Source organism: Melozone crissalis, unplaced genomic scaffold, assembly GCF_028551555.1.
Source record: "Melozone crissalis strain CALT ecotype California unplaced genomic scaffold, PUWL_Pcris_2 ptg000063l_1, whole genome shotgun sequence".
Taxonomy (NCBI): Eukaryota; Metazoa; Chordata; class Aves; order Passeriformes; family Passerellidae; genus Melozone; species Melozone crissalis.
In genome coordinates this window covers 8,545,527-8,569,300 of record NW_026535841.1, presented here as the reverse complement: position 1 = coordinate 8,569,300, position 23,774 = coordinate 8,545,527, and the positions used below count along the sequence as shown (strand labels likewise).

The window sequence follows — 23,774 nt, the reverse complement described above, 5'->3', positions numbered from 1 at the left end:
CAGTCAACAGTGGTAAATACAGAGCTGTCAATGCCAAGCACCAGGATCTCAGCCTGTTTCCCTCAGTGGAGGGTATGTGGCACAAGTAGGATCCCAGCTCTGCCTCTGTATCCATGCAATGTCTGGGTCAGCCTCCCTTCAGGCTGCAAAGTAGAACAGTTCCACCCTTTTGTGCCTAAGGGGAGGAATAATCTGCCTACCACCTTGGAAATAATTCCCCAGTTCAGCTATGACATCGTTTCACTATGAATTTACAGCAAAAGTGACCACCTGCAGTTCAAGGTACAGCAGAAGTGCAAACATTTTGTCATGATGAGGTTGCTGTGGGGGTGTGACAGAACTGAAGAGCACCCACAAACCTCCCACCGTCATGGCCCACAGCAAACACCTCCTCAGGGTGTGCCTCCAGCGCAGCTCCAGCTCCAGCCCTTGCTCACAAGCAGATTCCCAGTGCTCTCAGCCCCTCAAGCAGTACATACCTCTGTGCTCCCACTGACTGCACCTCTGTGATTTCCACAGTGTTTACAAACGACACAGCCTTCGGGCCTCCATAAGAGGGTGACCTAGGCATCCCTGTGGGGGACGATGGGACCTGGTGGCCTGGGGATTTGTAGGAGCCATTGCTCACCCTGCCCTGCAGTGCTTGATGGGACTGCACGTTATTATTGGCTAAATCAGCTTGCAGAGAGGTTGTGGAAGTCCTTGGGGCTCTTGTCATTGCACTTGAGAGTGAAGACACTGAGGACTGCAGTATAGGGTTCCTTGTGCTAAAGCTGGTGGCAGCCATCAGATTGTCCCTGGATCCGTATCTCATGGCCATGCTGCGCGGGTCTTCCGAGAGCGTGCTCACTTGCTGCAGGCTGTAGGAGCTGGGCGTGTCATAGACACCTGAGTCTGCAAACACCGAGTCAGGGTGCGAGTGGAGGAGCTTCTCCCTCTCTTCCATCTCTTTCCTCTCCTGGATGGATGCCATAATTGTCTTGGAGAGGTTATCGTAGCGCACTGGGGAGGGCTCTCGCTGATGCGGGGCCGGGCTGCCCAGCACCGGGCTGAAGCTCTGCGGGGGCTGGCGCTGCAGCTCGCTGCCCCGCAGGTGGCACATTTTGGCTGACAAGTATGGAGAGTGGTACCCAACAGAGCTGACTGCAGAATGGGCAATGCACTTCCTCCCCGAGGGAGACATGGGGTTCAGCAAACTGTCATAGGAAAGACTCCCATTTCTGTTTGACAGGGAATTGGGAGAAAAGATGCTTTTGTAAGGGGTGGAAGCCGCTCCTTCGGACTTTATTGGATGAAGGGGCACTTTGTCTGTCCCTCTCCTGCCAGCAGATTTCAGGCTCAGGGATCGTGAATTGATGGCAAAGGAATCTATCTGGAGTGGGGAAGACTGGTAGGTCTTGTGCAGGGAGCTCTTCCGGTAGCTGGGGATGTCCAAGCTGGGTTCGGACTGGTAATCAAGGCTCCTGCCATCCTCTTCTATCAGAGCCCCCTGACTGTGTCCCTCCTGCAAGGTGATCTAAAACAAAGGTGAGTGTGAGAAACAGAAGCCAGTGACATGTAAGTACAGATTTGCTCTTTCAGTGAGTGCATGGGAAGGACAGAGCTGAAGGTCTTCCCTCTGACTGTCAGCCCAGGTTCATTACAAGAAAATCTCCTGACTCCTGTTCAACATATGGATTTGCACCTTAGAACCAAGGAGGAGTTGCTAAATAATATTGACAGTAAAAAGTAAGTTAATACATGGACACTGAATGAGACCCAAGCTGAGACTCAAGTCTCAGTCAAGGTAAATCAGATTGTTATCTGATAATACTGCCCTTGGAAAAAGCACTGCACTTCACATTTTCTACAAATAGCTCTTGAGTTGAGGGATGTCTGGACTTGTGTGCAGAGACAGAAATATTTTGAGCTTCATTTCAACACACTGGGGACCAGCACACTCTTATCCACTCTACTCTGCACTATGAATATTCAGTAATTCTGAACTTCTGGTCATAGGTCTTCAAAATTAGGCATTTAACCTTAATTAAAGCAGAGAGGCTCCTTCCCACCATTTAGACAATGAAATGAAGCAATTTTCTCTTTTTTATTGTCTGTGTAAGAGAAAGTGGCCACATCAGAAAAGGAAACAAAGTGCATAGTTTATTTATGTGCTCTAAAAACAGATAGGACTTCACTTTGTTTTACTCTGTGAAAATTGCTCAGAGTTCCGTTCACTTAAAATGCCATTCTGTGCTAAGCAAATAGTTTTCACTGTTATTTTTAAGGAAGAGTTTCCATAATGCACAATAAATTGGCTACACTGGCTGTGCAAACAAAGAGTTATTATCAGTCACATATTTAATCAGAAATGCAGTTGGCACAGCTTGTTCTTTAGTTTCTTTTAAAGGAAAACTATTGAAAAGAATAAACTGAATGACAAACCCCTGGTTTATTGTGGATGTTTTTAAAAAGCTTTTTTCCTTTCAGCTAGAAGATAGAGAAATATGCAAAACAGCTCACTCTCTTCTAGAGCATGGTGCTAAATTTGGCCTTCTCTGGAAAAAGGAGACCAAGTGACAGCCTGTAAAGGAGGATGAGAGCAATGACGTAGCTTTTAAGTGTATTTGTGCTACTTATCCTTGTGTCCCAATGCCTCTTTCCTAGCAGCTCTCACTGCTCAAAAGCAGAATTACACTGACAGGCTGAAGAGCTGATACAGAACAGACATCATGGCATTCCTCACACAGCCCAGTCTCTTTCCCTCTGTACCTCCTACTTAGGCTTGGCAGACAAATCCATGCCCTCCTATCAGCTCCCCACGTGAACCCCATTTTATGATACTCCCAGCTGACTACTAGAGAGTTGTGACTACTATAAAACTGAACAAGGCCCCAGAGCTTGCACACCAGTCAGCAACAGCAACAGCACTGTTTTGGGTTAGGATTGAAACAGGAGCCCTCAGAGTGAAGGTGCTGTTCCCTGTTATCACTTCACAGCACTGCCCAGTCCCCTGGCCTAATCAGAACCTGTCCTGTATCTATATTGCATCTCTGGCTGTGCCCTGAATGAACACAACAAGCCTACCTTCCTTGGCTCTCTGACTTTTGGCATTATGACTCAGAATGCTGTGGCTTCCACAGCTCAAAATTGCTACATGATGCCTGTAAATAGACTATTTTGAACTGGATGAACAAGCCATTTTTCATGTAATAAAATGAAAATGATAGGATATTAAACTTTCTGGATACAGTGAACACATTGTTCTTGTGTTCCCTCTCATAAGCCACCTGTTTCTTCATTAAGTGGACAAATCCAGAGAATAAGATTTACCATTACTGCAGTAAGACTAAAACTTAAACTTGGTCATAGCTGCAATTCCACTATCTATCACCATCTTTCTTTTCAAAATGAGGAGGATTCAGGAAAAGCTTTCCTCACCATTTAAGGAACACTCTGTCTTATTACACTGTTGCTACAGTCAATTGTTTTTATCTACCATATTTTCCTTTCCTTACTTCTTTCATAATACTCCTTCCTATAACCCCCTTCTTGTTATTCCAGGAGTGATATTGAAGGACCTGATGAAATTAATTTTGAGAAAACAGCACTGTGTGTGGTATATGGTTTTTAAGGGTGTCTCAACTGGTGCGTGAACACTTAGATACATATTGCAAATATACAAGTTAGACCAGTGATTTTCCAAATGCTGCTCTCAGGTCCCAGGGGCCAAGGAATATTTGCAATAAATCCATGAGAAATAAGTTTCATAACTTCTAAGCAAAAGAATAAACTGTCAAAATTCCACAGCAAATCTGTCTAATTGTTTGGATCTCAGTTTTCTTGATAGGTGAAAATGATGCCAAGAGTTAGGAAGGTTTTCTTCCATATAACCCAAATGCACTGAAAAGGTGCTAAGGAAGGTCAAATGTGAGGAGTCTTCTGTTAATTTTCACTAAAGTATCTTTTGGGATGCTTTAAAAGTTCTTTCTATTTTGCAAGCTGACATCTTAAGGAATCAGTGAGTACACTGAGTGTTGGCTAAGGGGTCTGATCCAGAGAAGCACTCAGCATGCCCAGCTCCCTCTGAAGGGAATGTGAGGTGGCACCTCTGCCAGGAGAAGCCAACAGGAGGTGACACTTCTCAGCACCCCAGGATGAGGCTGAGACACTGCAGCAGTGGCAGCACACGCCTGGCAGAGGGACAGACGTGTCAGCAGGGGGAAGCTGTGAAACCAGACATGTTTCCATAAGGAGCACAGTGAAAATAATACACTGTCACACAACAGTGCCAAGCTTTGTTATTTGCTTTTCCACTCTGGCACTCACTGGAGCCCTGCAGTGAATTCCCCCTCAGATCCACAGTGCCTGCACTAGCTGGGCAGAAACTCGGGGTGCGCTCACCTGCTCGGCTGTGGTGTGGTAGTGAACTTTGGGGGTGTTGCTGAAACCTGGGCGGTATTTGTACATGGCAGGAGTGGGAGGGCTGATCAGTTTGGGTGAGAGGCCACCTTCTGCAAAAGAAAAAAAAAAATTTTTCTATTAAAATGTGTGTGGACAGAAAGCTGTCAGCCGTGATTCATTGCCATCCATCATGCTCTGCAAGCAGATCTGTTCTGGAGAGAATAGAACTTGCAGTACTTTTGTGCAGAATTCCACCAAAATCAATGGGGTCCCAATGGCAGTAACAGCACATTGCTGCCACGTCAGCCATCTACAGAGAAGAAGAGACAAGACACAATATATTGAGTGGGGTGACGTGTTTTGGCGAGTAGAAATTTTGCCTAATTTGAAATACTAAATGTTTGGGTTGGATTCAGCTACTAGTTCTGTCTGAAAGAAAAGTTTTTTTAATAGTATCAAAGCATAAAGTTCACATTCTTACCAATGAAATAATTCAGTTTGCAATGCCTAAGAATTTCCTGCTAATATTTCTGATTCCTTAGATTCTTTAGACATTCTTAATTTAAAAATTTATTTAAGAAAGGGTTTAAAAGAGTTTATAAACTCTGCAAAACTGACATTAAAAATTAACCTAGGCTTGAATAAACCACTTCAAGCAGGCTTTTCTCTCCCTTTCCTGCTGTTAATTCCCCTAGTCTGGAAATCTTATAAATAGGAAAAAATCCATCACCCAGATCACAAGTTTTGAAAAAATACAAGAAGCATTTTAAAGAGGCTAAAATAGTTCCTTATAAATAAAAATAAAACACTGATCATACATACCTTCACTGGTGCCCAGCTGCCCTTTTAGCTCAGAGTACTTGCTTGGATCTCCTTTGGGTGGGAGAGTTGGTTGCACATCCATACTCTTATCCTCCAGGCCTTCCAGGCTGATTTTAGACTGAAAATGATCCAAAAAAAAATCAATCATTAATGAAACTTGGTTAAATAACAGCATGTGGCAGAGTGCTGGATGTACCAAAGAACCAGAACTACCTATACCTATAATGACAAACAGGATTTAGCATCCACTGCAGGCAAGGACTGCCACATGTAAAATTAGCATTGTCATAACCAGCCAGTAGAATTTTAAATGTACTTTCCTGGTCTACTTGGCAGGCTAAGTACTATAATCATCATGCTAATTAATATGTGGTAGAAGACAATAGTGCTTTCTAGCATTTTTCAGCAACTTTCCAGGTAGCTCTCAGCAAGTAACTATCCAAAGTTACTTCCAAAGGAAGTAACTATCTACAAAAATCTTGCAAGTTGGCTTCGTTTGAATCCACCACTTTTTATGGGACTAAATAAATCCTTCTTTATTATTCATGACAGGGGAAACTGAAAAGAGAACTCAGCTTCTGAGTCAATATTCCTTGCCCTTGACCACAAGCCTTCCTGCAGCCTCGAAGCTCAGAGCATTCTCTGAAGTAGAACAGCTGACCTGGTCTGGTGGTACAAGGGCTCATTAAAATTAATCTGAACACGAAAGGGTGACAGCTCTTGGGACAGAAATTAACTACCGCAAAGAACAGGCAACTCTTCCAAAAGAATCCCAGAGGGATTCCATGCTAGAGCTGCCTGTTACTGGATCAAGAGCTGCAGTTACTGAACCTGCATTACTTTCAAAGCATGAAGTACATGACAAGGACTTAAACTCCAGTTTCTGCATCATCTCAAAGAGATTTGTCAATGACAGACTCATTCCCAGGCTTGATAATGCTCAATCCCTGCCCTGCAAAAGCAGAGCTTGGAGATTCCCTCACCTTGCTGCGGTTGAGGTTGGCTTGGATGCCGTTGTCGCTGATCTTCACCGTGATCTGTCGCTCGGACAAGTCCGGCCTCAGGAAAGGAGGCTTCACACTCACAGCTTGCTTCTTCTTGGGCTCAACCACATACCTGATGAATTGTGCAACACTCATCATTAAAATAAACCTAAGAACAAGGCTTAAAAATCTTCCCACTTCCAGGTTATGATTTAAGAATGTGTCAGAATCCAGGTAAGAACCTCAATTTATTTCAGTGGATGTAATAATTAAGCAGCAATAAAAAAAATTAAAAATTAGGGCGCGAAGGAAGAAGATGCATTGAAAAAAATCAGCAATTTTTAAAACACCAATGGACAAGAGCACGAAGAGAGCACGAGAGGCCTGCCACCAAAAGAAGTGACTGACTGCATCATCCCTGTTAACACCAAACAGCTGCCCTGTGGTGGAAGTCAGTGACTGGGGAACAAGACCCAGCACATGGGGAGTTACCATGGAGAAGATGATGTGCTGCCAGTTCTAACTTACCACATGGTGACTTGTTTCTGTAGCATGTTTAGTGTTCAAATAAATGGAGGTAAAAGAGACTGCCAAGTCTATAGGAAGCAAAAAATCTAAGAGGAAATGGCTGATTTTAGATATCTAATTTCCCTTTAGTGGAACAGAATTCTCTAAGTGCAATTGGCCAGTGTCTGTACAATGCCCAAGTATCAATACACACACCAGCTTTCTCTGTTTTATGTAGTGAACAGGACATTCTAGTAGTGATGGCTCAGGGGCCTTCAATATACAGAACAACCTGAACAGGTCTTCACAAAACACAAATGTTCTGCTTGTGACAATTCTGTGAATAGCCATGATGATGGTACTCACAACCCCTCTCTTAACACAAGTGTCTCACAGCATTTAATACCCAGCTCTTCTCATCCACCTTGACCTGACTTTCATGTTTGGAAGGTTTGAGAAGCAGCTACTCCAATGTTTTTAACACAGGTAACAGTCCTTTAGGAATTATTTGTTGTACAACAAAGGGGGAAAACTGCAGATAAGAGTGTCAGGGTCTGGAATTGTTCAACACCCTACAAAGGCTCAAATAAGTCTTGTAGTAAGATTATGAACATGTTTGCAGGCTGGACAGCTCAGCACCTAGAATTATTTATAGTCCATCTGATCTACTGCATTAAGATCCTGATTTCAAAATGTGAAACGATAAATCCATTTCCCCAAAAATAGAAAGCCATAAATAAAATCTCAAGTTTCGTGATGTAGATCTCATTGATAATCTGTTTTATGATAATGAAAGTGCCAGTGAGATTGAAAACCACAGCAGCCTTAAATTAGATTTAACTCTTAAGGAGAAAGGCTGATTTTAGCTTCCTTCCTTTTCCCCAGCAGAGTGGACATTGCCTGTACAGTGTAAGAAGTAGTGTGGGCAATATGATAACATATGGATATTTACATTGTTACTGAAATCCACTGGATAAACAAGCTGGTGAAGACAAGGGTATGAGCTTAACATAATTTGATAAGCTCATTCCAAAAAAATATTTCTGGGATAAGGGTGGTAAATTACAGGTTACAGCCATGCATCAGGGAAGCAGCTATCACAGAGCTCTACCTTCAGGACTGTTCTGCTTTGCTTTCCTCTTATTCCATCAATGATCCTTGGCTTGTGAGCCCAGCCAAGCACATTTCTCCCCCTGTCCCAACAGGAATTCTTGTTCCCTCATTCCAGCTGAGAGCATTTCTCTTACCTGGGAGCCAAGGGGCTGCAGAGCACATGTTCCACGTTTCCACAGCATCCGCGGGTAAAGGGATTCACTCCCCCACGGAATTTCCCTGTCACCTGGAAACATGTTCAGGACACTGCTCAAACCTCTGGTTATATAAAAGTCATCATTCAAGCCTCAGAAAGCCAAGAACAAGTTTGACCCTTCTGTCCTTCCCAAACAGATCATTTTTCTTTGAATGCTGCACTTTTTCACTCCAGCTCTAACACACCACCCCTGTCAGCTAATTCCAGCTAGGAGGCACTCCACTCAAGATCCTTCCCAAAAGGACATTGCTAAATATGACTGGATTTCAAAGTGATGTGTTTACCTCTCCATGCTGCTCCTGGGCTGGATTTGTGTCTGCCCCCAGCCAGACATCCTGTTTGGGTATCTTTCATTCCCATCACTTCCCCTCCTCTGCCTTGGCAAGTCCCCTCCAAACCAACAGCAAAGTCGAATCAATGTTCCCAAATGCTGGATGAGAGCAATGTTTCCTCTCTCTCAGATCTCATACTGAGCAGCAATCAGTACAAACCACTGCCTTATGTGGGAGGGTGCCAGGAACTCCCTGGTGATTACAATGTTTGCTTGTAAATGAGCAGGTTTAATAAAAGCCAAGCCTCATTAGACTGGCGAGATCCATTCAAGGCTTCATAAGCATTATAAAGAGTTTGTACTCTACAGGCACATGCTCAAAAGTCACCATATGGGGATAAACACCAATAAAGCCAGGGAGATTAATAGTGGTTGCCATTAAAAGCATTACTGTTGGTGTGGTTTGCAAGTAAAGCATTTTAATCAGCTCATAGTTCTGATCTAGCAACAAGTTTACACAGCACCAGAAATACTTTAATAACTTGCACATAAAATAACAAGGATTAAATGATTCTGCAATATATTATGCTGGCCTTGTTGATATAACATAAAGCTCTTTAAAAGGCCAAGAGAGAGAAGCTGGAAGTTCTGAGATTTGGAAGAACAACCTTTTGATAAAAACATGGGCCTGGGACATTTGGCATGTCTGCAATCAATCCTGGGCTCACGCTGACTTGTGCCAGATGCTGGCAAAGCATTTCATATCTCTGTGCCCATTTTCTCAAACACAGTATGAAAATAAAATTTCTCCAACTCACAGATTACAGTACTAATTATATCAGTTTGGTTTCTAAAGTAGTTTGAAAATCTCTGCTAGAAAGCAGTCTAAGAAGGAAGGGTATTTATTTACTCTATTCAGAAACTAAAAATACCAGGATATGAGCCATGTTGGGTTATGGGTTATTTTCATTCCATAAAAGAATTTCAGAGGCATTCAGAAAGCTCAGTAAACATCTAAACCCAGCCACTATGCACTTTTCAATCACAGTCTGCCTACTATGAATGCTCAGAACTTACAAACTCCAGAATGAATAAATACCAAAAATTTACAGTAAAAACCCAAAAATGTCTGTACCACTGGCCTAAAAAATGTACTGGGAAAAAAAGAACAAGATAAGCGGAGCATATTGCAACTGCAAAGCTGACAGTAGATAACCACCAGTGTGAGAAAAGAGAATCAGCACTGAGACTGCAGGAGAAAAGAGAATGTTTTATAACAGTGGCAAAGCCAGGAGCAGATCTCACATCCATCTCTCCTGGTCTGGTGCTCTAATTACTCAGATATGCTTCCTCTGAAAGGACCTCAGGGCTGGGAACATCCATCCTTCAGTTACAGATAACCCCTACATATGACTAAGCAGAAATTAAGACCAGATTATATTTAATTTTCAAAATGGCATGGGGAGATGTAATAAATCTCAAGTGGTTTGGTAGCTCAGGAAAACAAACCAAGCTAGGATACATTTTCCAATGGTTATTTTGATCACAGAAAAATCCTCAACCTTTCTAAATTCTAGTGCAGCCACAAACATATGAAATGAAATTTAACATTTTTTAAAGTTAAATTTTTCCTTCTTTTCCAGCCTAAAATTTTCATGGAGAGTTTTTATCACTGCACAAAGACAAGCCTAAGGCAAACCACGATTTGGGCTATGAGACCAAAATGCCCTGTGTTTCATGCTCCTATTGTTAGCACTATCAAATCTAATACTTGGCCAAAATTAATTTTAAAATGAAGAGCAGATGATTCTGAGCAGGACAGAGAAAAGCATTTGAAGATGGAAGCTTGCTTTGTTCAAAGGCCATGTTAGGCAACTGCTCAGGATGACTTCAGATTCCTTGCTTATGTAAACCTCCCACACTCTTCTGGATAAGAGTTTTTATTGTCCCTTGTGGGATGGAGACAATGTCATCTCAGTTTACGAGGGCCTGGCCTCAGACAGATGTTTTCATGCCCAGGAGCCAGACAGCTCCACAGCATGGAGCCATCAGCCCCCAGGACAGCCAAAACAGCTCAGTGGGAGCTGCAGAGCACCCATGGGGGCAAGGGCAGCAAAAACCCATCTGAAAAAAAACCTCCAAACCCAAGGGAAAAGAAGTATGGTGGGGAAAAATGTGGAAAAAAGCCCAGATGTGAGGGGCACTTTGGAGCTGGAGCTGTAGAAGGGTAAAGCACTGGAACGCACAGGAATGTAAAGGAATGTAAAGCACTGGGATGCACAGAGTTCAGGAGCCTTGGGATGAGGGCTGAGAGCAGTGCCACACCTGCAAACTGCCCTTGGGCTGGCAGGGACCTGTTATTGATCCCATCACATTGATCTCTACCAGCCACACCAAGCCATTAATGGGCACATGAATGCAGGTCTGCATCAACCACAGGGATGTGGGTCATGGACATTTGAGCAACTACAAGGGAACTGGAGTTTTCCAGGCTTTTTGGCACAAATGTTGGCACTTAGTTCGGAGAAGCAAACCAAGCTGGGTCCAACAGCACTCTGTGTGTGTGAGTTCATATGCATGAGAACAAGAGAGACACGGAGGGAGACAAAGAGCTGACTCAGACCCTGTTATGGGCAGTGAGAGCTTGTTGGGGGAGCTCAAAATACCAGGAGAGAGGGCAAATGATTCAATCTTTTCCTTTCTGTTTCACTCAATCTCATGGATTGTTCAGTCTGACTCATAAAGTTTGAACTTCTGGGGTTGATGGTACTTACCACATAAAACCTATTTCAAGGTCATTTGTAGATTTTAAATAATAAATAAGCCTGGGGTAGTGCTCTGTGGCTAAAAAAGGGAAATCTTTCCCTGCAGTGTATTAAAAAAAAAAAATCTGAAAATAAAAAAATAAGCAACCTTCCTAGATCTTCACAAAAACTCCAATAAGAACATTTCTGGTAAGATTTAGACCATCTTTAGCTTTACCAAAGCTGACTTGCTGACTTTCCTTCCCACCTCAGCACCTTAGCCACAAACATGGAGAAAGGATTGCTTCTTACCTGCTCATTGGTTGTGCGCCCTCGGGCCACCAGAACAATGTGGAAGCCAGTGAGACCAATGACTGGGATAAAGAACAACCCAGCCACACACATGACAGCCATTCTGTATCCAAGGGTTAAAGAAACTGGGATGAGTGAAGGGGAAAAGGGTCTGTGAAAGACAGGGAGAGGTAAAGGAGAAAAAAAATAAATAGGGGAGTGTCACAGTGCCATAGAATGGTTTGGGTTGGAAGGGACCCTAAAGATCACCTAGTTCCAACTCTGCTGTGTCAGGACATATTTCATCATCCCAGGTTGCTCCAAGCCCTGCCCAGCCTGGCCTTGGACACTTCCAGGGATCCAGGGCAGCCACAGCTGCTCTGGGAACCCTGTGCCAGGGCCTCATAGTGGAGAATTTTATGCTAGTATCTCATCTATACTTGCCCTCTTTCAGTTTGAAGCTGCTCCCCCTCATCCTTTCACTCCAGACCCTTGTCCAAAGTCCCTCTCCAGCTCCCCTGGAGCCCCTTTAGGCACTGGAAAGGGCTTTTAGGTCTCCCTACAGCCTTCTCTTCTCCAGGCTGAACAACATCAACTCTCCCAGCCTGTCTCCAGAGCAGAGGGACTCTGAGCACCTCTGTGCTCCACACCTCTGGACTTGCTCCAGCAGCTCCACATCCTTCTGATGTTGGTACAGCACTCCAGATGGGGTCTCATGTGTGCAGATCATTCCTGACCTTTAGCAAGGTGTAACTAAATTCCATCTCAAAGTTAAGTCCATCTGCTCCTAGTCTGGGTCCTCACCCTTGAGATGGTTAAAAAGTTATGTGAATTACTTTTTACTCATTGATTCTGGTTCTACCTTTCTACCTTGTAAAGAATATTCTGCATTGACCTATCAAGAGCAGTATCACCCCTCAGAGTCAGCAATTCATGTGTTACACCAGCACACAGGGGGCTACTTCCAGAGCACACTCTGCTCCAAAGCACAGCAACAGAGTTTTAAACAGAGCAAACAGCAGTTGAGAGCTACACCTGCTTGTAAGTTAAATTCAGGGAGGCAGCTCATCCTTCTGCTGGGCTGTCATGACAAAGATTGAGAAAGACAAAGGGTCACCTACAGTTTCTGGAGCAATCCATGCTCACCCAGGTACAATGGGAACAGAGGAAATCCTGCACTGAGCATTTACAGGAGGAGAGCAGTGGGGGATCAGGAGAGGCTCCACCAGCTCCCTGAGGACAAATATTCAGATTCATTCTTGCCCATTCTCCTCAGTCACCTTGAGTCTGGAAAGACCAACAGGAAGGATACGTGATGGTGGTGTGAGCTGCTCCCAGATTTTCCATGTGGTTCAGGACGAAGATGAGCCCAAAGGTGAACACTCCAACCATGTGTGTACTTAAGGACAGCAAGAAGAGAAAAAAATAGCGGTAGTTCCTCCGTCCTATGCAATTGTTGACCCATGGGCAGTGATGGTCAAAATCCTTGTAAAGAAAGGGAGAGATAGGGAAAAATATCCAAACAGTGAAAGAAAATACATTGCCTCAGAGATGAATCTGAACCCCTGTCATGTAAAATTACATCAGACTAGTTCTGCAGCTTTACAAAACGCTTGACTGTCTTTTATAAGACTTTTTAGGACCAAGTTGTTTCTCTATCCATGAATGGAGAGGTACTTGAGTGTTTATAGGGTTTGAAGAGAGGATATATCAAACATAAAGAACAGGCTATTTATCTGCTAGCAGCAGAAGCCCTCATTTTTATCATCCTTAGCATGAGTCAATTACAATGAAGTTATTATAGCCTAGAATGGTTTGAAGATGCAATAGCGCTGCAGAATGCCCTGTCCCACATTTCAGTATTTATACATCACTGAATGAGTCCACTTTGAACAATGAGTCCATTTTGGACACAAAAGTACCTTTTTACCAAGCAGGTCACAAAGAAAAAGAACAGCAGGATCAGACAGAGGCAAAGTTATGCATAGTCCAATAAGTTATGAATCCAAACCTAACTATTTGTCTTAGTTACAAGTCCAAAGTCCCTTACAAAGTCAGATCCCTTTTAACAGGAGATTTAATAATGAGGGCAAGCCACAGACACCCTCCAAGTGCCTTTACACAGTTTTGTAAGCATGTAAATCCACTGTCTCCAATGGGATTATTCCTGACGTGAAGACAAGATCAGGTGCAAGAAATAAACCCTTCTTACCTCTGTGTTCTGCAGAGCAGATATTACACATTCATTGCACTGACAAATACACCGTGTATTCTTCACTTTGTGGCAATGCTGTTTTTAAGCACTGCTCAATGATGACACAGGGGGTTTTGTATTTCTAATTTTGCACAATGCATTTACCAAAAATTTACAAAATACAAAAAAATGGATTAGAGCTTTCTCAAAGCACATTAGAAAAGGACAGGGGCGACTTAAATATTAAGATCATTTCAGGCTATATCTGAAATGCTGACATAACATCTGTCTGTTATGCAAATCTGGCTGTATGCAGCCCAAAATACCTATGGATTATGAAACTATGTAAGTATACACTGCAAACATTCCAATTAAGAAAACAAAAATCTGACTACTTTTGTCACAGATTCATTTTGGGTCCCTCTGCATGCTTTAAGTTTTAATTTGTTTTATTTCTGCAAGTGTTGTCTGCTTTTGCTGTTTATTCATTTTTATCATATTGGTTCAAAAGTTTTATATTTGGGAAAATAATTTTGATTGTACATTCTAGACTGACAGTGAAAACATGGGAACTACAATCCTGAGTCGATCCTACATAGAAAGCCAGCAGAGTCACTCCTGTTACTGTCTCAAAGTTCTTCTAGAATATGACAGGTGATTGGGAAATAAGCATCACAAGAATCAATAAAACATGTTTAAGGCCATGATTTATTGATTCAGAAGTCATTAATACTTTTTGCCTACATTCCTCCACAGCAGTAGTAATTTAATTACAAGCAGAGCTCTTTACTTGTGCACCAGAATAGTAGGGAACACTCAACTGGCCTATCAATAGAACTTGTGGAGAGCTCTATTCTATCAATAGAACTTGTGGAGAAGCCAGAGTCACCTTGCCTTCTGCTATTTTATGCAGGTTCCTTTTGGATTCCCTCCCATTTTCATTTCTGCTGCAGAACTGACTCCCATGGAGGCCTTACATCAGCATGAAACTTCAACTGTTTATACCACTGAGTTTTGAGCAATCTTTTTCTGAGAAAACTTCATTTCCTGAAAATGAATTTTTATGCTGAGCCACCGGGAAAGGTGGAAGAAAGAAACTCCATGGGACAACTGAGAATTTGCCATCATCTAAACAATCCTCAGAACCTAGAATTAGTGAAAACATTTATGTTTTAAAACTGGTAATGTACGATTCAGGTTTTCTACCAAAAATCCAGCTCTGTGCCACAATTCACAGCAGCCTAAACAAACTGTGTGTCAAACTCACAAATAGCTGTGGCTACTTCTCTCTACCCAGGGACCTTAGCAGCTCCTCACTCTCAGGCTTCTAAAATCCCACATCCTTCTAAAGCCTTCCAAACCAGGACAGCCTTGTCCCATTTATCAATGGTTACTAGGCATAGCACTGCTTCCAGATAATTATAACTTAGATATATGACTGACACAAGATAAATCCAGGCAGCCTTTCTCTCACTTGTAACTGTGCTGCTCTCTTTGGGACTATTCCCTTGCTTATGGCAAAGAGGATTAGGACAAAGGTAGTGTATACAGCATTCCAGCTGACTCTGGTATTTTTTCCCCTTCTGATTAGTAATTCTTTTCATTTTAATGGCACGGCTGAATATATTTTAGACATATTAAGATTTCATCTTTCTATTGAAAAAAATAGACCTTGCAGCAGAAATGAACCTTTAGAAGTAGAATTTTTAGCTCAGCAATAAAAAGTCCCCTGGCAATACACTGCTGTGAATACAGTGCTCTGTACCTACATGTCTGGGAGATGCTTATAGCCCAAAAGCACGTTACTGTTTAGGGTTATTTTTTAAAAATCCTGTGTGACTCACCAAGACCCTAAGGGTAACAAGAATCAAGAAAGTCCCCTAATTCAGAGCAATCAACATTAGAAACATGAATGAGCTCATGCTCTGAGCTGGGGTATTGACAAGACATGGGCTCCTTCCATTGACTGGAGAACCATTTGCTGCTGAACCAGAACTCTGAGTTTTGCTCTCCTGAATTCACACACATTGTGGCTTCTCTGCTTGTCCACTATTGTAGGCACCAGTTTGCACCAAATTAAATTATGAACCTTAAGCTCACACATGACAAGTTGAAATGGTTCACCCTGAATTTCTTGCTCTCTTGAACTCTCCACCAACTCTCCCGTTCACTCCTTTTTTTACATTCACAATCCCTTAGCTACCCCAAGGAAGATGCAGCCAGCATTACAAATTTCTATTTTAATCACCACTGGCGACAGAGCTGACAACAAGTATCGTTGCATTTGTAACACACATAACTGAGGGCTGTGCTACGAATGGCACTGCTCAGTGGGAGTCCAGCTGTGAACTCCCCAGAACTCCCCAATATGCTTTTGCTTTGTGTGATTAGTCAAAAAAAAACTTATAAAGTAAATCATAACATTAAGTTCTTAGTCTGCTGCCTAGAATATGCCTAGAATATGAGCTGGTGGCATCTTCCCATTGTCATAACCACATAATAAGACTGATGCTAGAAAACAAAACAGCTCAAGGCACATTCCTCAGCAGTCCCGTCCCGTTTGTGATTTGTACACAGACCCCCGGCCGGCGACAGGAGCCTGGCTGTCAACTCCCCAGAGCTGGAACTCTGTTCCCAGAGCTGAGGCAGCCCAGAGCCGGTGTTGTCCAGCCCAGCAGCCCGTTCCCAGAGCAGGGGCAGCCCAGCAGCCCGTTCCCAGAGCAGGGGCAGCCCAGCAGGCCGTTCCCAGAGCAGGGCAGCCCAGAGCCCATGTTGGCCAGCCCAGCAGCCCATTCCCAGAGCAAGGGCAGCCCAGAGCCAGCGTTGGCCAGCCCAGCAGCCCATTCCCGGAGCAGGGCCAGCCCAGCAGCGTTACCTCCACGCAGTTGTCGCAGACGCTGCAGTGGGAGCAGCGGGGCGGGCGGTAGAAGTGGCAGGTCGCGCACCACTTCATCCGTACTTGGATTCCTTTGATCTCCACGTTCTTGTACAGCGGCGCGCGGAAGTCGTCGTCCTTATCCTCATCCTCGTCCGCTGCTCAACGCAAAACTCAGAGTTAGGGCAAAGGTAGCAGAGGGCAAGGAGAAAAGAACTAATCCTGTCAGCCCCTGGGCCACAGGGACACTGCACAGTGCCCTTACTGTGTTGTGTTATGTGATGGTTTATACTCAGCCCTGCTTAAGAAAAGAGACCATTTAAAAAGAAATGCACAAAAAAAAAAACCCCAGTCTATAACAGACAAATATATACTGGGAAGAAAAAATATTCTTCTAGATTCCTGTGATCTTTATTTGTTTCCTCCTGACAGAAAATCTAAGAAGTTCACATCTATTTAACACCTGGTTAAACATTATAGTGCAGCTGGCATTGGTTGACTGGCTCCAAATTAGGTGGAATTTGATAATGTTGTCCCAGAGGAGCATCAATTACTGTCATGCAGTTCTATATTAAATCTTCTCTAGATGTGTTATCATGATCCAATTTCCATTGACTTCAGAGGGAATTTCTCCCTTCACCTAGATGAGCTTGGGATCTGGCTCAGCTACAGTATTTATCTGCAAGTATTCTCTGAATTAACGTTTGTGTGTGGAAGCAGAGTGCTGTACTGGCACCATTCCCTATAATTTTCCTTCCTAACTAGTCAGTGGGACTCTTAGAGAGAGCCAGACTCTAAATCCCTTAGGCACTTCTATAAATACAGTCTTTAGGTTCTCCAATACCATTATAAACCTGCCCAGGCGGTGTAATACATGTGGGCAGATGAAAACAAGACACCGGAACAGTCAAACCATTTAAGCTCTTATAAAAAATCTGACTATGCTGACAAAAAGTCTGTACATTATATATACCAACATGCATTTAAACATGTTCCTTTTGCAGAATTCAAACACAGAGTTTGTACAAAACAGATCCACATCAAAAATACTGAAAGCCAATTGTAGTAGGTATAATTAGCCAGCAAAAAACATTGCCAGTCTCAGCCTAGAGACTGTAAATCAGATTTTTCAAGGCAGCCCCAATTTCAGTTACTTGATACTTCCTTTCCTACTCATTCATTCTGGTGTATTACCAGAAATTCACTCACACAGAGCCAATACTGATTCATACCAGAAAGATTCAGAGAGCCAACAAATTTAAAAAAAAAAATTTAAAAATGAGTAACAGAGCTGTGAGCTTGATTAAGCTTCTCTTCAACAAGCTGGGTTTCTGCAGCCCAACTTTTATCATTTCCCCCCACAGGCCAAGTTCTATCTGCCAGATCTGCAAGCTCATATAATATAGCTAGAAATGTGCTTATTTCCAGTTTCCAGAGACCTGGGCAGAAGAATACATTGACAAAGGAATGTATCTTACAACACAGATTCTCATACACTGATCCACTGACATGGAGCAGCCCAGTCTCATATTTTTCTAACAGATTTTTGATGGCTTCCTTAAGGAATTGTGTGATTTCATTACAGTCTCAGCTTTTGTACTACTTATTTGTTGTTTTGGTTTTGAAGTAAATTCCTAACTATCAGAAATGTGCTAAGAAGCTTGAAAACCAAGAAGACTGAACCTGATTTCAACAGCAGAAAGCAAATGGAGTGATTGTGTATTCATTTTAAGTCCCTCCTACAATTCCTGAACTCCTTGCGCTGGCAGCTCTGCGGGCGGCGTGGGGTGGTGATAAGCTTTTTTTCACATGCACACTTGTGATCTGAAATAACATCTGCTCCTCTTTCCTCCCAGCACTGGTATTTATAGTCTTTTCCATCTTTTCCCTTATCAGTTTGCTTCCTTCACACATCTGAACTCCTACTCCATCACCTTCTCCCAGGACGAATGCCATGTCTTTTCTCTCCCCTTGCTCCCAGCATCTTCCTGACAAGGCACAGGCACAGAGATGCAAGGCCAAGGCCACAAATGAAGTGAGAGACAGTAGAGGGGTGAACTTGAGGAGCTCCTCCTCTTCCTGCTTTGCTCCGGACTCCCTTGTGTAAAGGGAGATGGGATGGGAGGGAAGGTGATGAGGAAGTTTCTGTTTGATCTCCCCGTGTGTTTTTTCCTTAAATGCAAAGTCCAAAATGAAGAACTTGTTTGCAAAAGGAAGTTAGAGAAGCCCAGAGGAAGGTATGAACTGACAATACACTCAGCACTGATCACTCCCAGGGCCTGGTGATGTCCAGCTCTGCTCTGAGGGAACTGCCCTGCACAAACACACTGGATTCTCAGACTGATAATGTTTAATGTTTAATTAACCACTGCTATCTCTGCTGAGATAAAGAAACTAACAAGTCCAGGAAACTCCTCAAAACTCCTGCATAAGCTCTTTTGAAAGTCACTAACATTTGTAGCTTTAAGTACCTATATAGTGTATCTGTTGATCTTACACAAGTGACTGGATCTTGCCTCTGCCTTAGATTGCCTTTACACACAATAATTTCCTCAACTGGAGTGCTGCAACACTTAATCAGGAGTTCAGAAACTTCAGCTGAGAGGAATGGCAGAGAGATGCTCATTATTAGACCAGGCTACCTGGAGAAACCTGGCCTTGCTATTCAGGGAAACCAGCAGGACTGGTGCCTTGCTCTTGTCAGGTAGCAATTCAAAACAGACCCTGAACTTGGTGAACAGAGGTGAGGAAGCACAGCTTGCAGACAGCACAGATCCATTGGTTTAGACAGACTGCCTAGAGCAGTCTCTGCTGCAAACTGCATGTGAATAATTATTGGAAGACAGATAAAATGAGATGATAATTCTCTCATTAGGATGTGTTAAAAGAGATAGCTGCACTGTGGTTCCCATTACAAAAGCTGAGTGATCTCTATCAGCTGTGAATCAGTACTAATTTAAGCACGAATATCTTTCTAAATGTATACATTTTTAGACACTCTAAGGCAAGCCTTAATCATTATCTGTTCTAGCGTTCAATGCTTCTGCATTTCTTTTAAGGTATTCTGGAAGGACTGCTTTGATGAAACTTGCAGGAAGTTTAGCCTCTCCCCTCTGCCATGCTCTGCTACCTCTGGTGAAGACAGTGACTTAAATCCAGTGTGCCAGCGTGACACAGGGGATAGCAATCAAAATCACATCACTCAGGAGAGCTGTCCAAGGAGAACCATTCTGCACAGCCCTGTGCCCTCTGAGTGCCAGTCTGAGCAAGTGTGAGGACACCCAGGAGCTCAGAAGGGAGCTGGAGGGTGCCCAGCATTTCACTGCCATCTCACGCTACTGACAGTCAAATATAGTAAACAAATAAATAAATAAAGTTTGCAAGATCAATCAGCAACTTGTGTGTCTGGATACCTGGCACCTCCTCTGGCTTGGATTTTCAATGTCCCCCCTCCCCCCAGCAATATCCCAATTTCTGTTACCTCGTGGGAAAACTCCAGGGTCCATGAAAGTTGCCATGCTGAAGTTTGCCAGCACAAACAAGAAAACGAGTCCATTGTACACTGGGATGGCTGGGGAGATGGCTTTTGTCAACCAGGGGCACCTGTGGAGAAGAAGAGTCATGGGTAAGGCTTTCAGCTGTAACTCATGGTTTCTTCCCACTCATTACCACCACACAGAGAAGTTCTCTGGGCCATCCCAGCCATGCAGCAAGGCTGAATGTGCAGTGTAACAGAAATTTCCAGGGAGCCAGTTTCAGTGATCACTGCAACACCCTCTGTAAAGCTGCTTTGTTCCAGAGCACAGAAAGCCCTGATTGTTCCCAGGGCTCACAGGGCTTTGCCACCCTATTGCCTCATCTGCAACCTGGCGTTTTACTGCTCTGTGCAGCAGCTTCAGCCCATTGTTGCAATTATTTTACCTTCTCTGCTGCCTTGTTGCAGCTGGGGTTACTTTCAATTTTCCCTGGTGTAAAGCACAATAGAATTCAAACCATTGATCCCCAAAGCAGGGGCAAAGAGAATCACATTTGCTTTTCACTAAGCTTCCATGGTTTTTAACACTCAGAACCAACACTACAAAACTTCTCCTTGGGGGAAAGTTTTGTCAGACCAGGCTTGCAGGTGTCAGCAGAAAATGCAATATCAAAAAGAAAGTAGATGGCATATGCCATGTGAACAATGTTCAGAAGCACCAGAAAGATTTGTTGCTTACCCAGTGAGTGTAACTGAGAGGAACTGAAGATAAAGGGTAAAGGAGAACAAGTAAGATCCTTTGGAAAGAGGATGGGGAAATTCTTGTTAATTAGAAGAAAATTGTTCAAACTGCAAAAAACACTTGCTACCAGCAGAGAAGGGCATGATGAGGCAGAAAATAGCCTGCCTTATAGGCAGCTTCACCAAACAAAAAGCAGTGTGCATTCACTCAGCCATTCATAACCTCTGAACACCCCACCAAATGCATTTCTCCTGCAGGAGGAGGTTTGGTGTTACAGGGCCACTGAGGAGAAAAATCTGATCAATCTCATGATACTCGCAAATATAAATAAGGAAGAATGTGGGCCAAAGTATGCAATTGAGAAAAAGACCCCTACTGAGCTGCTCCTTAGATTTCCACTTGTCTTGACAGCCAAGGACCCTTCCAAGGCTGCTGAGCAGGCAGACATTCAGCAATGCCAGCTGCCATTAGCATAAAGCACACTCTGGCCCATGTATTCTGGTATTTTGCCTGCATTACATCTACAATTGGGTCTGATTGTCTGCCAGGCTGAAGCCTGGGCAAACAAGGAGAAAACAACAAGCAAGCAGCCCTCTTCCACTGTGCATTTGCACTGGGTTTGCTAGCAAGAGGCTGTTTTGAACAGCTGAGAATGGTGTTACTCACCTTGAAAGGACACTGTCAAACCTGCTCTTGTGACCAGTGTTAGGAAGTCACCACGTTTTCTTCTCCTGTTTCTTTGTGGGCAGGCAAAAAGAGATTGTTTTGCACTCCCCACCTCTTCACAGCTGGGCTTTTACCACAGCACTGCTGCAAACTGCTTTTAAAAGGACCTTTCCTTGTGAGTGCTTCACTCAGCCTAGCCTGGAGTGAGGAGAAGATGCACAAGTCCTGCCCAGGGTGAATGAACTGTAAAGCCATGAGCAAGACACCTCTGTGGCCAGGGCCAAACCTCCAGGCTGACTAAGGGAGAAGGAGAACAAACCAGCCAAAGACAGCTTGACTCCAGGAGGTACCTTCCCTAGGAACCTTATGCTTCCCAAAAGAAAGAATTTCAACAAGTAGTGAGCTCATACAGACTTGCTGCCTTGCTCAGTTTGCCTCAGAGCAGCTGCTGATGACTGCAAACCAAAGCAAGGCCCAAGTTTCTCACTTGCCACGAAAGGTGCTGCTGCAGTGACCTTGCCAAGCAAACTGCAGGCCTGCCACTAACAACAGTTTCTGCCACATCCTCTGGAGGAAAGCAAAATAAGTCCTGAAGTAAGCGGTTATAAAATCAATTCTACTCAGGGAAGAGTTCTTCCCTCTAAATTATAGTAAAATTAGATTCAGTAATGGGCATGACTGACTTAATTTCTTCCCATGAAGAAATTGCCTACACAGAGAAAGATTATGAAGTTACCCATTGCTTGTCAAGCATGGAGGAGAGATGTCCTTGGCAGTAAAGTCACGTAGGTTGGCAAATCAAGGGACAGGAAACCCTTTCTTACAGATAACCAGTTACTCTGAATGAGATTATAATTAGAGAGACTGTCTCAGATGATTAATGCAAGCATTTTTTAACATTCTCATTTGTGATTTATTTTGCCATGTTCCCAACAAATATATCAAAATATTAGGAAGAATTTTAGCCATAAGATAAACTGCACAGCACATTTAATGGGTAAACAGCGTATCTGAAAAGACTTCACGGAAGTTGAAATAAAGAATAGAGTGAGTCACTGTACATACTTGCCACAAGGTCAGCTCACAATCCTTCCATTTCTTCTTCCCAGAATTGTTATGCAGCATCACAGATTACATAAAATTAGATGGGACAAAAGGGGACTCATTTGTAAACTTAACTGGCCAATAAAAACAGATGTGGAGATCAAGTCCTGGCTCATAACTGTAAAGAGGTCTGAAAAAAAAATAATCCAATAGGATTCACCTAAATTATGCAGCTTCCCTGCCTCTCACTAATGCACATATGATTTTTGGCAAAATGACAGAAATTCTAATCAGAGCCTAGCAGGTTGTTTTATCACTAATCCATCATGTGAAAGCCTGGCTTTTGCCCCTCTGCCTCAAGAAGAAAGCTGCAGAAGTGTTGAAGCAGGACCTGTAGCAAGTTCTTTTCCTTTCTGCATATCCTTTCTCCAGGAGATCTACTTCCAGCAGCAATTGTGCCTATTATATAGGAACAATTATAGCTGAACTTCTCCTTTCCTTTTTCCTAACAGAAGCTGTTGTGAATCCAGACAAACAGCACACAGGATTTAAAGCTTTCTCTGGCTGGTGAACCCAAAATTTCAAGAGGCTACAGTTTTGTGTCTTTAACTCATCTCAGAGAGGAATTACATATCAGGAAGGGTACCACAACTTTTATAGGGCTACAAGAATTACATAGAGCCAGGACCAGTGTATAATCCCCTAATGGAGCACCACCAGATTTTTCTCTGAGACAGTAATTGTACAATGTGTGTCCCATTCCAAGTTAATTTGGATCCCTCCCTTGAACCTGAAGACCTGCAGGGTAATGTTGCAGGTACCAGCCATACTGCTCAAGGACTGCTCCAAAGAGAAACTTCCCTTTCTTTGTTTACTGCAGAGGTTCAGAGCCAGCACACAGCACCATGGCACGCTGGGGATAATTACAGATCTCAAATTTTCCCAAACAAAGCACACAATTACACAGGCAGCATTTCCCTCATAATTATACTTCTCTGACACACAGTGATTCTGTTCATAACTCAGTGGAGAGTAATTCAGGGCGACAGATTTAATCTCATTTATCCTATTTGCTCTTGAAACCCTATCCTAATAAAACAGAAAGTTAAAAAGATTAACAAATAGGATCACAGAACTCGCTAGGTGTCAGATAGACTTAGCATGATCAGCTGCCTTCCTCTGCTAAATTAAACAACAAATAATCCTTTCTGCTTTTTTGCCTGGTGCTTTGTAGCAAGACATGTTTGTGTCTCACAATTATAGTTCACCTATGATTAAGTAATTGGACATTTTTCTTGAATCCTGCTCTAAACTAATATTTTGCATTTTTCATTAAAACATTGTTAGAGAGACAGTAGGCCACAGAGAATGAAGCCTGGAATTTCAAGAACCAGGTTCTAGTCTTGGCTCTGACATTGCTCCACAAGCCACCAAAAGTCACCTACTGCCCCCAGCCACCCCAGTTACA

At 43.2% G+C, this 23,774-nt stretch overlaps 1 protein-coding gene across 3 annotated transcripts in view; it reads right to left on the bottom strand.

Moving 5' to 3' along the window:
- The window catches only part of ZDHHC8 (zinc finger DHHC-type palmitoyltransferase 8), a 110,281-nt gene that overhangs the window by 5,218 nt on the left and 81,289 nt on the right, over positions 1 to 23,774 (bottom strand). For all 3 annotated transcript variants that reach the window (XR_008483851.1, XR_008483852.1, XM_054288811.1), the window contains exons 2-10: positions 19,861 to 19,982; positions 16,380 to 16,537; positions 12,623 to 12,795; positions 11,332 to 11,434; positions 7,943 to 8,034; positions 6,189 to 6,321; positions 5,206 to 5,323; positions 4,384 to 4,493; positions 480 to 1,516 (exon numbers count right to left, since the gene is read on the bottom strand). Coding sequence is in view for 1 of the 3 variants with exons in the window: in XM_054288811.1 (XP_054144786.1) it covers positions 480 to 1,516; positions 4,384 to 4,493; positions 5,206 to 5,323; positions 6,189 to 6,321; positions 7,943 to 8,034; positions 11,332 to 11,434; positions 12,623 to 12,795; positions 16,380 to 16,537; positions 19,861 to 19,982 (2,046 nt within the window). In the remaining 2 variants the exon portion in view is untranslated. The remainder of the gene's footprint in view (positions 1 to 479; positions 1,517 to 4,383; positions 4,494 to 5,205; positions 5,324 to 6,188; positions 6,322 to 7,942; positions 8,035 to 11,331; positions 11,435 to 12,622; positions 12,796 to 16,379; positions 16,538 to 19,860; positions 19,983 to 23,774) is intronic.